Source organism: Neomonachus schauinslandi, chromosome 13 (assembly GCF_002201575.2).
Source record: "Neomonachus schauinslandi chromosome 13, ASM220157v2, whole genome shotgun sequence".
NCBI lineage: Eukaryota > Metazoa > Chordata > Mammalia > Carnivora > Phocidae > Neomonachus > Neomonachus schauinslandi.
Window position 1 is genome coordinate 30,717,703 of NC_058415.1, and position 17,223 is coordinate 30,734,925.

Sequence of the window (17,223 nt, forward strand, 5' to 3'; positions counted from 1 at the left end):
GGATCACCTCTCCAACCCTCTGGCCACCCCATGGTTCTCTTAGCTGTGAGAAGCACTGTTCGTTTTCCAAGGGAAGCAGTTTATGCTATCAAGGGTATTAGTGAGGGACAGAAGCCTTCCCAGCACTGTCTCAGGTTATCTTCCCTGGGTCCCTCTGGCCATCTGCATTCCTTGGTGCTCAGGGCTCCCCTCTCTGTTCCTGTCCCCCCAGAGAGGATTCTGTGGACTGAAGAACCCTAGTTACTGTGACTGATAGAACCTGCCCAGCCCTGCAGTCATGCTCTGGAGCTGAGAAGAGACTACAGTGAGGGTGACGTAAATTCCAGAATGTGTCTGGGGGCAGCTGGAGCTGACACTTGCACTAGCACCAGAGAGCTAACCAAGACAGGTGTGAAGGAGTTAACACAGGGCACACTCCAGTGAGGGCACAACAACCAAATTTATTAAGCATTATCTTGTTTTATGTTTCTAATTAAAGATGCTTATGAGAAAAAAAATTCATATGAAGAGAAGAGAAAGATACTTAGTTCAGTTCATTTTCAAACTGTATTGTTAATAAATTATTCTTTTTATAATAATAGCCTTATTTTTTAAAGTAGTTGCATTTCTGTATTCACAAAAAGCAGGACAGGAAGAAAAGATTGACTCTGTTTTTCCAGAAGATCCAGGGAAACCAAATTCCCATCCAGGTCATTGCCTTTGGTAAGCTTAGATAAAACATTCAGATTTCAAAATGAAAAGAAAATGTGGAAATAAATTACACTACGTGGATCTTTGAAACCGGGGGAGTGTTAATTCTAAGAGCTTTTTATATTAAATAACCCGAGCTTCCCTGTCACCTTGGCAGTCACTCTGTCCTGTGCAGAGAGGATTGAGTTGGATAATAACTCCCATTAGCACAGGGGGAGGTTTCACATATAAATCCCTTACAAATGGGAAATCGAATAGTGTCCTGCTTAGTAAATCAACATAGCTTGGTGTTAGATATTTCTCCTAGAAGAGTGCCCTTGGTGGCTTGTTATCTTTGAAGTGGATGAAGCAGGCAGCTCTCAGCCCACTGTGCTTGCCTGCTTTTTCTTCTCATCAGGATTGTCCAGCATCTGCAGCCTTTTCTCCAGTCTCTGTTTCCATTCTTCTCTGAGCCTGAGGAGAGAAAAATGCAAATGGTTAGTGCTTTTTGTCCATATCTGTTGGTCCAATTGAGGTTTGTTTTTTTTTTTTCCTTCTAACAAATATTTTTAAGAGAAACAAATGGCTTTTACAAATTAGTGAAGAAAAAAAAATCAATAGATAAATGAGCAAAGTCTATGAATATATAGTTTTATAAATTTGTTCCTTCCTAAACTGATGTGTGGATTCAATATAACATCAAACAAAATCCCAGCAAGACCTTTTGGTAGATACCGACAAGCTGACTCTAAATTTTATATGGCAAGGCAGAAGAACTAGATTAGGAACAATTTTGAAGAAGAAAGTTGGAAGACTCACATTATTTGATTCTGTGACTTAATATAAAGCTGTCATAATCAAGACAGCATGGCACTGGTGAAGGAACTGACAAATAGGTCAATGGAACAGAACAGAGTCCAGAGGGGTGCCTGGGTGGCTCAGTCGTTAAGCGTCTGCCTTCAGCTCAGGTCATGATCTCAGGATCCTGGGATCGAGCCCCACATCGGGCTCCCTGCTCCGCCGGAAGCCTGCTTCTCCCTCACCCACTCCCCCTGCTTATGTTGCCTCTCTCGCTGTGTCTCTCTCTGTCAAATAAATAAATAAAATCTTTAAAAATAATAATAATAAAAGAACAGAGTCCAGAAATAAATATACCCAAATACAGCTAATTGATTGTTGACAGAGACAAAGGCAACTCAATGGAGGAAAGATTTTTTTTTTAAACAAATGGTGCTGGAGCATCATACACTCGTATTTTAAAAAATGGACTTTAGGGGCTCCTGGGTGGCTCAGTCGATTAAATGTCTGCCTTCAACTTGGGTCATAATCTCGGGGTCCTGGGATCGAACCCCACATGGGGCTCTCTGCTCAGTGTGGAGTCTGCTTCTCCCTCTCCCTCTGCCCCTCTCCTCACCTCTCCCCACTTGTGCTCTCTGCTCTCTCTCTCTCAAATAAATGGATGAAATCTTTAAAAAGAAATGGACTTCAATCCATACTCCACATCTTACATAAAATTAACTCAAAATGGATCATAGATCTAAATATAAAATGTAAGACTAAGACTTCTAGAAAAAAAAAAACCCCACAAAATAATATCTTCATTATTTCCCTTGGGTTAAGGAAAAAAATTCTTAGATTCAACACAAAAAGCATGATTCATAGAAAAAAAATTTCGGTCTTTATCAAAATTAAAAATTTGTTCTGTGAGACACTGTAGAAGAGAATAAAAATCAAGCCATAAATGGAGCACATATTTGCAAATCACTTACCTGTTAAGGGACTTGTTTCTAGAATATATAAAGTTCAAACTAAATGTTAAGAAAATAAACAATGTAATGGGCAAAAAATTTGAACATTTTACCAAGGAAGTTGTATGGATGGCAAATAAACACATAAAAGTAATGCTTAACATAACTAGGAAAATGAAAATTAAAACTACAATGAGGTAACACTAACCTCAAAGAATGACCAAAAGAAAAAAGAAAAACAAGAAAAAAAGTCCCCTCTTAATCCCCTCTTCCCAAAAAAACCCCAACAAAATGTAAAAAACACTTATAACAAAAGTCAAATCAAGTGTTGGTCAGGATTCTGAGTAACTGGAACTCTTTTACATTGTGGTGGAAATGCAAAATGGTATAGTCATTTGGGAAAATAGTTTGGCATTTACCATATGACCCAGCAATCTTAATCGTGGATATTGACTCAAGAGAAATGGAGACTTATGTTCCACAGAAATCTGCATGCAAATGTTTACAGCAGTTTTATTCATAATCATCAAAAACTAGAAATGATCTAAATGTCCTTCAAGTGGGGAGTGGATCACCAAACTATGATATGTCCACACAACAGAGTAATACTCAGCAAGTATAAGGAATAGACAACTGATATACACAACAATAATTAATCCCAAATACATTTTGCTGAGTGAAAAAAGCTAGACTCAAAAGACTACATACTATATACTTCATTTATGGAATTCTGGAAAAAGCAAAAGTATAGGGATAAAGAACAGATCAGTGGTTGCCAGGGATTGGAAATTGGTGGAGGAATTGACCACAAAGGAGCAACATAAGGGGATTTTTCAGAGTGATGGAACTTACTATATCTTGATTGTGGTAATTACATGACTCTAAGCATCTGTCAAAATTCATAGAACTGTATATACACATGAAAAGAAATGCATGGTGCTTATAAATCACTTGAGAAAAAGAAAATGTATAGTAAAATGGGCAGAGGATATAAAATGGCTGTACCAGAAGAAAAAATCCAGCTGTTTCCTATGCATATAAAAAGGTCTCAACCAAACTTATAATTAATTAAATTCAGTTTAAAACAGTGAGATGCCATTTTTCACCTGTCAGATTAACAATGATTAAGAGTTGAACAACACACAGTGTGAGCAACTATGGAGATAGTCACTCAGGGTGGGAGTTTAAATTAATACAATATCTTTGCAAGACAAGAAGTCAAGAAGTCAAAATTAAACAACAACAACAACAACAGGGAACTCATGTTTTGACTTAACATTTTCATTTTTATGAACTTACTCCATAATTCTTATCCATGTATGCAAAAATGTATGTGTAAGTATTCTTATTACAACATTGTTTGTGAAGCCAGAAAATGAAAAACAACCTAAAGTGTTCTTTGATGTGATTGGTTAAACCAATTGTTAACATCCTCATAATGGAAAACATTAAAGAAAAACTGCATGTGCTTACATAGAAAAACTTCTAGGTAAGTTAAAAAAACAAGGTGCAGTTTAGTGAAGATAGTATAGTCTCATTTTGCATAAAAATATAGTTCACATATTTATTTGCTTATTCAAATTGAAGCTTTGGAGAAAGATATACAAGAAGCTTGATATCAGCTTTCCCTCAAGAGTCTAAGTAAGAAGGGTACTCACTACTAATTATATGTCCTTTTGTGATACTTGAATTAAAAAATATATATATATATATGCACTTGTGTTCATTTCATAAATATAAAAATAACCAAAATGGAAAGATTGGGTAAATGTTATTAGTTCGCTAAAACTGCCATAAGAAAATACCAGAGACTGGGGGTCTTAAACAACAGAAACTTATTTTCTCATAGCTCTGGAGGCTGGAAGTCCTAGATCAAGGTATCAGTGGATTTGGTTTCTCCCAATGTCTCTCTCCTTTGCTTGCAGATGGCCTTCTTGCTTCATTCTCATGTGGCCTTTCCTCTGGGTGTGTGTGCATTCCTGGTGTCCCTTTGTGCATCCTAATCTCCTCTTCTTATAAGAACATCAATCAAATTGGATTATGCCCACACTAAAGGTCTCATTTTAACCAAGTTACCTCTTTTAAAGGCCCTATAACCAAATATAGTCACACTCTGAGGTACTGGGGGTTAGGACTTTAACATGAATTCGAGGGGATACAATTCAGTTTATAACACTGCTAAAGCAAAGTAATGCATGCTTACGGCAGGAAAATCAGAATATACGAAGAAGGATTTTTAAAAAGTTGGCTTCAACCTTAATTTTTCACTCTTATAAATAACCCTAAAATGAGTATAATAATACTTAATACTCTTTTCATATACCCATCTATTTTCCTTGGAGAGATTCCTAGAGGCAAGTAAGTTAGAGGGTATAAATATTTTGAAGGCTTTAGGCGCCTATTACTATTCCACTCCTGGCAGCTTCTCACTTAAAACTCTGCTCAATTACAGGCCCAGGAAAGAATGTAAAGAATCTGGAGCGTCGGCCTGTTGTTAGGTATAGTTGTTGCTTAGGCACATTAGCAACCAAGGATTGAAAGTTGAAGTATTGAGAGAAGAATTAGGGATATGGGGAATAATGTTAAAACATTGGTTATATCCTCATTCTACCTCAAATTAAATTAAAGTGATGGACATAAAAATAACAGTTTGCTTGTTTGAAAGGTAAGGTAAAACATGGGATGGCTGCTCTCTCATAAGCAGGCAACTGTCTCATAGCTCTTTGCACACTTTACTTAGGAAGTGATGATTTATTGAGCTTATATGGCCTGTTGATATCCACCTATTAGTAATTTTCATAAGTTGTATTTCTTCATTATGCTTATAAATTATGCATCTTGTATTTTAACTTGTAACCAACCTCCAGGCTCACAGGTTCCCCTCATTAAGGATCTCTGAAAGGTTCTTTAACTAAGTCTGCCTCCAAATGCACATGACGTTTGTCACTGAGATCTTTTAAAGTTCACTAATGGCTATTTTTAAATAAATTGCTATCTGTGTATTTCATGGAACTTGATGAACTTCTTTTTTTAAAAATTTTATTATGCTATGTTAATCACCATACATTACATCATTAGTTTTAATGTAGTGTTCCATGATTGTTTTCGTCTAACATCCAGTGCTCCATTCAGTATGTGCCCTCTTTAATATCCATCACCAGGCTAACCCATCCCCCACCCCCCCTCCCCTCTAGAACCCTCAGTTTGTTTCTCAGAGTCCATAGTCTTTCATGGTTCATCTCCCCCTCTGATTTCCCCCCCTTCATTTTTCCCTTCCCACTATCTTCTCTTTTTTTAACATATAATGTATTATTTGTTTCAGAGGTACAGGTCTGTGCTATGGTGAATGCTGTGAATTGTGTAAGACTGTTGAATCAAGACCTGAACTTCTTAATATAATGTGAACTCATTCACTACTTAAAGGGGCTTTAGCTTTTCCTGGATATAGTGGGCATGAAAAAGCGCCACTCAGAGATGCTGCTGTGGGGAGCATAGCTGACTTCCCATCTGCAACTACTTCCCATCTACATCTGCCCCAAGCGTTTGCACCACGGCCAAACTTTTCTTGGGCTCCTCTCAGCTGGTGACTGAGCACAGCAAAGGTACTAAAGCAGGCCTCTCTCTGCAAGATGCAGAGCTTCTTTGAACAGTTGCCTTTGGCTCAAGGACGTCCCATTAGTCTGGCCAAAACTTTATGAGGCTTGCCCTGCTGCCTAACCCAGTTCCACATTCTTCCCTTCCTCTTTCATGGAGGTCAGACCTGTATCACAATTTGATGACTCTCCTTAGCTTCTCTGGCTCTTCCTAGTGGTGTGCTATTAGTTTGTGAGGACAATTATTAATTTTTTAGGGATTTTTTTAAGCTAGTTATTAAATATAAACATTATTAAGAGTAAATTATAAAATTACAATTAAATTAATTTTAATCTATTAAATTTATTAAGATTATTAATTTAGTGTTATATTAATTATATTAATTTTTAATTATATTAAAAACAGTCATAACTATGTGAAATTCATCACTTTCTAGTTATTTTACTGCATTTTACAATAATCTATGCTCTTTAGGTTATTTAGGCCTATTAAATTTATATGGTGAAATTACTATATGATGGGGAGCCGCTGCCTTCTCAACTCACCTTCACTGATGTCACATCAGTAGCTTGAAATAAACCATTTACAACATGGATGTTGGCAAACACTATAAATCTGGCCAGCTGCCTGTGTTTGTAAATAAATAAAGTTTCATTGAAATACAGTCCTGACCCTTTGTTTACATATTGTCCATGGCTGCTTTCACACAACAATGACAGAGTTGAGTAGTTGCAACAAAGACTACATGCCCCCTCATCTAGACTTCTAAAGTGATGGAGATAAAATTTTTAATAACGCAGATTAAATTTAGAAGTGTACTGTGTCTATAGCTATTACATTGTAAATATCAAACAAATAAATAAATACGTACATATAAATTGTGTAAATATTCTTTCAGTACTAGAAAACTATCCTTGATCTGACTTATTTGTTAAATTAATAGTAATTAAGTATTTGTTGTCCAATTTTGTCAAATCATGGCTGAATTGCAACTATAGATTGGCTGTAGATGAAAGAGGTTGGCTTAAACCAATAAAAGCATACTATGAAAATCAGTTAGCTATATGGAATTTATAATAAAGATCACTGTATATTTTCTTAATATTTGTAAATTGTGTGCTACACATCCTTTATACCTGTGAAATTTATGATAAACTTACGTATGTATACACACATGTACATTTTTATTTCCACAGAGAGCCAGTTTTTAAACATTTATTAGCACATCACAACTTCCTCCCCATTTCTCTCTCACAGGTTTTCCCCCAATAAATCTCATACCCATCAAATCTTGCCCTCTGCTTCTCACCAAATTAATGCATTTGGAATGATGAATTTATTCTAGGAACAGAGCTTAGCAATCTGGAGTTCATGACACATTTATCCACTTTTTATAACAGCTATAACAGTATTTATTGCCAGATGGTAAAGGATTTAGGACTCTATCTACCCAAGTTCTCTTTAAATCTTGTTTTCTGAATATTTAGACTGCTTGCTGCCCCTTTTTGATCGACATTATTTATCACTGTGTTGCTTCCATTTATCTTGGGTTCTCAGTAAACTGGTGAATATAAGTGCATATACAGACTTTTTATTTTGTAGTAAGGAAGGTCAATATGAGAAAGGTAATGCTTAAACATTGGTGTACAGACTGAGATACAGTGGAGGAGCAATACAACTGGTGTTTGAAGCTTGAAGATAATATTTTCCCTTAAGCCTACAAATACTGACCTCACTTTTCTAATGGAGACCAAACAATATTTACTATTTATTATTCTAGACTCATCTGATTTGTGCAGGAGTTGTAGTTAATATATAGGAACACAGATTCTCCCTGGTAAGTATGGGGTTTGACTAGAAAGCATGATTTTTTTTCTGAGATTCTTAAACTAGAATTGTGATGTCCTTACTGGGAACCAATGAAGAGCAATTGGGCACAAAATTAGATTTTTTTCTATCATGTGCAAGGCACTAAATTTATGTGTCAATTTGGATCCTCCAAGAAGCAGACTCAGAGGAATCACCCATGAAAAATAAAGGTGGAGAGTGAACTGAAGCGGTCAGGACAGCCTTCAGACTTCCATGCTGGCCTGATCCCTGTGGAAGGAGAGGGAGGGAAAAAAACGTGGGTAGGAAGAGCTCCACCCCACAGCACAGTACTAAAAAAGCTTGGGCTGGGTTGATGGGGAGGCCCTGGACAAGTTGCCCAGCAGAGGAGCCCTATCATGCAGGAACTCCCCAGAACTAGTTTCCTCTGCCATGCTCAGTCATGGCTAGGAGCAGTCAGGGTTAAGTTCGGCCTCAGCTCAAGCTCAGTGATGGATCCAGAAGGTGGCAGCTGGAGTTCTCAGTCAGCTATGTGCCCCATTGCAAGCTATCCTGAAGGAGCTCTGAATAGAACACTTCTGTGGTTACTACCATATGTAAAGAAGAGTAGTAAAATAATCCCTGTCATCAAAGAGTTTATAGTTTATTGAGTTCTTGATCTCCCATTTCAGATCCGATTACAATCTCTGTACTTTTGTTTGAATATGAAAGTGGTTTTGCCACTTCTCTTCCAGTAGGATAACAGACATGCCTTTATAGTAGTTTTTCCTAATTAAGGAGAAATGGGCCTGATCCTGGTTTCTTTGTGACCTGCAACTCACTGGCCTGATTGTGGGACAGAGCTGCAACAACCAACACAGGCTGACAACCTTGGCATAATGATCAGACCAAGTCAGCTTGCCAATCTCATTGCCCACCCTCAGTTTGAATGAAAAATCTAAATTTTTTCTCACTGGTGTTCTTTTTAGACTAAATCTTATTTTATAACAAGTTTGAAATAATGATTTCATCTGGCTAGGAGATTATGAGCTGGTTATTTTGTTACCTGCAGCTGAAAGCATCCTGACTGACATAACTGATAAGCAGGAATCACGCAGAGGGAGGTGAGTGGTCTTGAAGTGAGGTTTGATAAACCCCTTTCCCCACTCAAGTCCACCAGATTTTATGTCTACCTGATGCTGTGAATTCTGTTTAATTCTGAAGAGGTATTTTGAAGACCATACATCTTATACTAAACCACGATTTTTTTTAATATATAAACACTGCACAGTTTCTCAGTTATAGTTACAGGCTGATCATTTAGACTTACATGTCCATATAATTTATCATCTAAACTGAAATACTTTTAAAGTAAAAGGGAAAATTATAATCTGTAATTGTAACAAAATGATAGGTGTATACCTGGGCTGTCCCCAAAACCAGGAGGTTGGTCGTCATACCTACAATGCATTTGATTATTCTCAAATGGTCTCCATCAGTTATTTGCAAACAGTTTTCAACTTCTTTATGGACCAATCCTATTCCTGTTGTGCTGCTTCTTTCTGGCTCAGAGAAAATACGGGGTTTCTAGTTCTGGGGTCACTCACCTTCCTTCATGATCTCACCTCCAAGGCCTCTGCCAGGTACCTCAGTTACCAGGGTAAATAGATGCTCTGCAGCTTGGGCTGAATTCCTCTGTCAGTGAATCTGCAGGAGTGTGCTAACAAGCATGTCCATGGCAAAGCACCTGTTTCCACTCCACCCAGCTTTGGCACAAGTCTTGCTGGTCAGACCAGCAGAGAAGAGCATAAAGCAATATTGATTTTGTTCTATCAGCAAAGGGGTTGGTGGAAAAATTTAGGGTTTTTGTCTTCTAGTTCACTTAGAACATTTCTGTATTGCACGGTGGCTTGAATTTGCCTTTTATAAGTGGAAAGCAGAATAAAAAAGAGTGTGAGTATTATGTATGTATGTTGGGAGTGTGTACTTATGCATATGGAGTATGGGGAGGTATAGGCCACTGGTCTGCAAGTGTATGTTGGAAGGTACACTATTATTCTGTTCCAAACTGTTTGCTCGGATCAGCAGGATTTAAACAAATATTCCAACATTCTGGTTTTGGTATGAAAATAAATCTGGGATATCTAGCAAAAACCATGACAAAACCACTAGGTTTTCATTCACTGTTTACCAAAATAAGAAAGCTTTTGGTTTTTTTATTCATAGTTGCTAAGGGAAATAGTTCTGGCAAGTGAGACTCCAGAACAGAGTGGGGAACCACAGGAAGCTGCCTCTACTCCCCTGCTCCTTAAGATTTTCAATGCAGAGGCTCTGGTCACATCTTTAAACATTTATTTGTGGGACACAATGATGAAATATTTCATGATGAGCACATTTTGAAGATTTACTCTCTTGGTTACAGAAGGGAGAGAAAACTGCCCCAACTTGGAAGGGGTTATTTCTGGGGCCCATGGGAATCTGGAGAATTATTTGTTTAATCTATTTTAAAATTAAAAAAATGTTCAATTATTTGTAAATGCATTTGTTCTATGGACCATTTGCAATTGGTTGTTTTTTTAATAATTTTATTTTGCCTAATTACAAAATGTCAGGGCATTCTTGTAGAAACTTTGGAAAAACTAGGAGGGCTTATACACATAAAATCTGCCATTCCACCAGTCAAAAATAATTGCTCTTAGTATCTTTGTGCATTTTATTTTAATCTTTTTCTTGTATATACAGATAGGCTGTGTATATATTTTGATAAAAATAGAATGCTGTTACAAGTTATGCTTTTAATTCCCTATCTTGAGAGTTCAGGGAAGGGAAGATGTACAGAGTTCATGCTGGGATTTGGCTCTCAGTGGGTTTGTGGGCCAAGGCTTGGAGGGCGGAAGAAGGCAGGAACCACACAACTGACTTTCCTCACTCCCCTGGAATCACCAGGACTGGATGCCCTAATATGTGACTCTCCTGCATGTCGAAATGCCTGATTTTGCTCACTGGATAAACAGGAATGTAGCTGGAATGGTGGCAGAGCTCTTCTTTGGCTATGGAGAGAAGCTATTTCCCCTCCAGAGCTAATAAAGGTTTTTAGAAGTTAATGTTGGTTCAACACATGTGAGTTACACATGTTTTCAGCTCAGCATGATCAGAAACATGGAGGCATGGTGCCTTGTGACTAGAAGAATACTCAACTGCCACTCCACTGTAAGTAGGCACCTTAGCAAAACAGATAGCCTAGCTGGGCTGTTCCCATTTTAGGGAGAGAGAACCCAGGTAGCTTCTGAAAAGGTGAGTTGATCTGTCTGTTCCAAAGCTCTGCACGTGTGAGGGCAGGTGCTGACTCTTTTATTCAGAGTGATGTTGACACATGTGACCTCACATAAGTATATGCTCCCCTTCAGCAGATTCCTTCTGCAAGAGTATCATGTTTAGTTGCCAAAGAGAGGAAGACCACATTTTCCTTCTTCCAAGAATATTAATATATATCATCCTAGATGTGAGATCTTTTATACTTACATATATCTTTTGACCTAACCTTGGAGTTTAGTGTACCTCATATGCTGGGGATTGCAACAGAGGAGAGGTGAGGAAAAAATTTTTTCAGTTTATCAAGATATAAATAATAGAACCTCATTTTTATTTATATATAAAAAGGCTCATCCTTATCTATAAGTCACTGGTTCTCAATAAGGGGTGACTTTGCCCTCTAGGGGATATTTGGTAATGTCAGCAGATATTTTTGTTGTCATAATGGGTAGGGGAGTCCTACTGGACTGCAACATTTTGAGGGATGCTGCTAAACATCTTACAAAGCACAGGACAGCCCCCTCCCCCTAAAGAATTATCTGGCCCTAAATATCAATAGTGTTAGGTTGAAAACCCCTGGTATAGGTGGTGGTAAGACTGAATGAGTAGATGAATTAATTATGTATTGAATTTGCTATACTTTATGATGTTTTGACATCTTAAGATGGTCTTGGAAAGGACTAGCCTTTTCTTAGAGATATTAAAAGGCTTGCTGTGAGCATGTCAACCAATCCTGAGTCTGGGACCCCAAACACCTCTAACTCTCACACATGAAGCCATATTTCCCCTTCCCTAGATCATCCCAGGGCCAGGTACCAGACAACTAGGAACCACATCTATAGCCCAAAGCCCTCTGGGATTATTCAAATTATCGAATACTAAACTGTTTACTCTGCCTTGCCTTTTGTTCAGAAGCTCCAATAAAAGTTCTGGCTTAGATGTTCACCATGTTTCTGTCTTTTGACACCTGGGCGAGACCTGGTGCTTCCTCTGTGGCCCTGCATGGTATGTGGTGACCCTTCCTCTGAGACCTGTGAATGTAATAAACTTCTTCCAGGTCTTGTTTTCCTTTGTTCTCATGGCGTCATTGACTTTACCATACCATATTGAATATTTGTATTCTTAGAACAGTGATAATGACAGTAATTCGGTCTCTCATCTTCACATCTGGTATATTTCTACAGAAATCTAACTTAAAAAGTAGTAGAGAAATAATCCATATACTTTCTCAGGGCGCTCTTTCCCTGACGATCTTCCTCCAGTTCCCTGTAACAAGTCTGTTTGCTAATTTCATTTTCCCAGAAGCTTTTGAGCTCACGACAAGTTTCACAGCAGAAGACTTCCCGACGGATATATTGATTGTTCATCCCCTGAAAGACAAAAGAAAAAAAAATCCCAGTTCTTCAAATAAAGCCACTCTGATTTTGGAGTGATGAAAGGTGAGTTAGAATCCAGCCCCTGCCATTTACACCTTTGGTGACTGTAGAGAAATTGCACAGTCACCATGATTTTGTTTCCTCAATTGCAAATGGGAATAATAATGGTTCTGTCAGAAAATATAGTAAAAAAATGGAGATGAACAAAAATAAAAAGGATGTCTAATAACCCTTACAGATTATCTGATTCTACAGGGGGCCTGCCCCTTTTATTGTATTTGAGCTACTTTACAACTCTGAAATTATGGAAAAAAATATAGTAATGCAAATGATTCTTGAACATAGAGATTCAAATAAATTTTGTCTAGGGGAATGCAACTGATAGCCGTGTGGATACCAAGCAATTTTAATCTACTTCTAAATTCACTTCAGTATTCGTGATAGCCTACATATGTTTTTTTTATTCTTTTTGAATTAATTGTAATATCTTACTAGTTTTCTCATTAATAAATTAAATAAAATATTTGACTCATGTTCATTTTATATTTGTATGATAGTTAAGATTTTAACTTAAAGAAATGATCCTTAACAGTTACTTCACTGTTGTTTGTGTATGTATACAAAATGAAATGTACGTGCAGAAGCTCTAAACACAATATATGGCAAATAGGTAATCAACAGATGTTATGCTCTTTCCATCTTTCCTCACAGAAGAACAATAACCTTTACCATTTATTGAACACGTAATATGTGATAGGCCTTGTATACACACTTGCATTTGATCCTTCCTACAACTCTGGGAGCTGGGTGATTCTACATTCATTGTTCAGATGAGGAAACTGAGAAATAGAATTTGCCTATATCCTTATAACTGAACATGGAATGGTGGGAATTTGAACCTAGGTCTATCCATTTTCAAAGTGGATACTCTTGGCTCTGAGATTCTCATCACAAGAAATGATCACCATATCTGGAAATGGCCACGTCCAGAGCAAGCTTGTGTGGCATGTGTGTGTGTCCCATGAAAGTGCACATGTTTAATACTCAAAAATGTTCACTTCTTATGTGAACATTGCCCATTTTCTAGATCCTAGTGGCTGTGGCAGGCAGTGGATGCAAAGGACAGCAGAAAAGATCTTTCTCTGACTGCTGGTGAGCACCTGCTCAGAGAAGAGCTTTGGCCCTGACTGGAGATTAGAAAGGACCTGGACCTTACTGTTTTGCTATTGTTTTTGATATCTTGAAACATATAATAGGTTCTTAGTTATTCTCCATTAAATTAAATTAAATGACGCCTGTCAAGTTAATTTTTTTTTCTAAAAAGAGCTGGCCTGGAATTGCCAATAGCCTGTCTGAAATATCCCAGATGCTGAGGGAAGGTCTGGAGGGTGACTTTTGCACTTTCTGAGTTGGGGACGTGCTCCAGCTTTTTGGCCTTCTGCAGTCTCAGGAGGCTGGTGTTGTGCCCTAGAGAGCCTCTCCAGGTTTTCTCTAAGTCCTACTTGAGTTCTGAAGCTCCAACCCGGAGATAGCACATGCTCCATCTTTTAAGAGCATATTTCCCACTTATTTTATTCCTCAGGCTAATGGATTCAGTGCACAGAATTCTAATAAATTCTCAGTCACTCAATAGTAAAAGAGTGGTTAAAAATATATACCAGCATTCATAGAACTAGAGTGTAGGTGTGTGTTCCTCTATAGCAATTAGGTTTCTTATGGATTCAGTTCAAGCTGCAGAGGTGTCTTAAGTTTTCTCATTTTCCTCATGTGACTCTACCTGTATAAATGTTAGATAAGAAAATAGTGCTTGTGACTCCAGGATGGCATCAGTCGTACCAGTGAAGGAGAAGAAGCTCATGGGTGTGAAACTAGGAGAGCTGCCCAGCTGGATACTGATTAGGGATTTCACCCCTAAGGGCATTGCTGGAGCATTTCCAAGAGGTTACTACCGGTATTACAACAAGTATGTCAATGTGAAGAAAGGGGGCGTTGCTGGGATTTCTATGGTGCTGGCAGTTTATGCACTTTTCAACTACTATCGACGTTACAAGGAACTCAAACGGGAGTGGCTACACAAGTACCACCGACAAGGGCCAGTGTGGAGGCACATTCGGCATTCCTGACCATGACCTTTGCCTGGCACCCTTGAATCCTTTCATATTCTAATTCAGAATTAACATCCAATAAAAAATGACTGGTAAAAAAAAGAAAATAGTGCTTGCTTAGAACAGGAAAACTTGCAAACTTGAAACTTAAGTAGACCAAAAGTAATGCATGACTTATTCACACATTCCTTTATTACAAAATGCTCCTAAACATTTTAAGTTCATATTAGATATTCAGTATTCAGAGAAAGGACAGTTTGGCTACACAGGTACTCACTGGAATTTTTTTTCTTGAAATTTAGAATTAACATTTTTTTATAAATAATTTTTTATTAAAAAAAAAAAAGAAGCCTACGCAGACACAAAGATTACTCACATCATTGTGTCATTTCACATTCACCTCATTTGGGGTGAAGATATGGAAGGAAGATTTATTCTAGCAGACACTATGTTGCATAATTATGAGCTAGGTTAAGAGAAACAGATGAAAGCAGTGTGGTGTCCATATACTAAAGGAATAAATTAAATCAGGGTGAGCCCAAAGAAATCAGGCAGCAGGCCCTGAAGAATCTGATATATGCTGGTTCTTCGTCCTGTTCCCTTTGGGTTAGGAAGCACTTTTGGGGCTGTGACCTTTGGAAGGACTTCAGGAAGAGTCATGAATTTAGATACTCTCAGTGACCAGGCAGGCGTCATGCAGGAGTGAAGCTACGGGACTGGAGTGATAGAGTGTGGTGGGCACTGGGGTTATCTGTAGAGACACCTCATTCAAGAAGGAGTCGAAAACTGTGCTGGCCAAAGGAAGGATGACTTTTGGATGGATGAAGTCTGAGGGCTCCCTCGTTGCCCTTCTTAAGGGATGCATTCTCTATCTGCAGCTTTGGCCCTATGTTGTTGTTTTTTTTCTTCTTTAGCTTTTCTCAAAACCTCTTCATTGTGCTCTCCCTGCAGGGCATCTTGAACTATTTCACTTTCTCTCTGTCTGCTTCCTTTTAATGAGTTTCTTTGTGTAGCCCCTTCCCTGCCTCTGTACCTGAGCATGGGATACCACCCTTGTTGGTTAGTCTCTCTGTTGCTATTATCTCTGAAGCAACTATATTGGAACTCTTCACCAAGTCTCACCTCACCCACCAGGGGATGTGTGGACACAGTTGTCCCACCCCTGCCAAACACAACTGCAGCCCCACCTCACTCACCAGGCCTGCAGGCTATGCCCTGACAGACAGGATGGCCAGGGAACTAAGAATGAGGACAGAGGACTGTTGTCACTATTGTGACTTTGGGCAATAAGCCCTTTATGTGTTCTGACCCCCAGTTTTATTATCCATGAAGTGGAGATGAAATGTGGTAATATAGACGAAAGTTCCAAATACACTGCCATTCATTCCCTAAATGTTCATCTACCAACCCAGTACATACTTGCCCTTGGGGAACTCACAATCTCTTGTCCCGTCCCTGGTGAGAGATCAGAATGTTAACTGAATTTGAACCACCACCCAAATAAGTTCTTGTCTTTAGTTTAGGCATGATATGAAATACTTTGGTCCTTATTGACTCAGCATGTATTTAAGGTTTATTTATTTCTGTTGCTGGGCTGTCAGAATTAGACAGCCTTAGATCTTAGGGGTAAGATGCTTCCCTTCCTGTCCAAGGTCCAGTGTTGGATTGCATACAAAGAAGCCTTTAGCAAAAGCTCTCAGTGATGACTTTCACTCTTACATTATTTAGGATGTTATATTTGGGGATCTTTGTGGTCAGATCCTATAATAACATTCACTGAGTGATGCACAACATGTTTAAGAATATCAAAATAAGGCAGGGAACAAAAAATAAAAAGAGTCCAGTTTTCCCTGGGGGTACTGATGGGAAACCTAAGCACTGACAGTTACTCTTTCTGCACCTGCAGCTGGCTAGGCAGAGAAAACCACCAACTATATGCTCTCTGGATATGGTGTTGCCCCAATAGATGCTCCAATGAGAGTGAAAAGGCATTACTTTCCCAAGTTGTTCTGAGTGGGATCAGGAAGAAGGGAAAGCTGCTGTGATCTCCTGTGGGACAGATCAGTGGCGCTTTATAGTCACAAAATAGAAATACTAAGGAATTTGCAGACACATAAACCCATCAGGTACCTGAAATCTCCTGAGTCACATTTAAAGACTTTGAGATTAAGTTCTTATTTTTTACTGAGGAACTTTTCAAACTGTGTCTTCATTCTGTTCTTATGCAAGTGAATTTTTTATAAACCCAAGTTTAGATCTTTACATTCATCCTTTCAACATTTCAGTTTGCTGCTTTCTTCTCATGGTATATGCAGATTGGAGAGGAATAGACTTCTTAAGTGAGTGAGTGTGCTTCTGATTATTTTTGGTTCCCTCTAATCCCTTAGATTCTCTAAGAATATAGGATTAATTTATTTTTCTTGCTATCCAGATAGCTGTGTTGTCCTTCACCCCCAATGGCTCAAAATAACTCTAGTGGCCAGAAGTTTACATAAATGAATTATCTTGGTTATTTTCATAATCAACACTTAGGAATAGTATCTGTTTCCCCTCCTTTGAAAATATATATCAGAATCACTGTTCTTATCTTTTTTGTATCCCTAATTTTGATGA

At 38.2% G+C, this 17,223-nt stretch overlaps 2 protein-coding genes across 2 annotated transcripts; one reads left to right on the forward strand and one right to left on the reverse strand.

Moving 5' to 3' along the window:
* Nucleotides 1-1,049: 1,049 nt before the first annotated feature.
* On the reverse strand, nt 1,050-12,502 carry FAM240B (family with sequence similarity 240 member B). The gene is made up of 2 exons (XM_044920726.1): nt 12,354-12,502; nt 1,050-1,143 (listed from the first exon to the last, which is right to left on the reverse strand). Exons 1-2 carry the CDS (start codon nt 12,494-12,496, stop codon nt 1,050-1,052), a joined length of 237 nt encoding a protein of 78 aa, XP_044776661.1. The 5' UTR covers nt 12,497-12,502.
* Nucleotides 12,503-14,325: 1,823 nt separating this feature from the next.
* LOC110569961 (ATP synthase subunit f, mitochondrial-like) lies at nt 14,326-14,628 on the forward strand. The gene has a single exon (XM_044920757.1). The coding sequence runs from the start codon at nt 14,326-14,328 to the stop codon at nt 14,626-14,628; it is 303 nt and encodes a 100-aa protein (XP_044776692.1).
* Nucleotides 14,629-17,223: the final 2,595 nt, after the last annotated feature.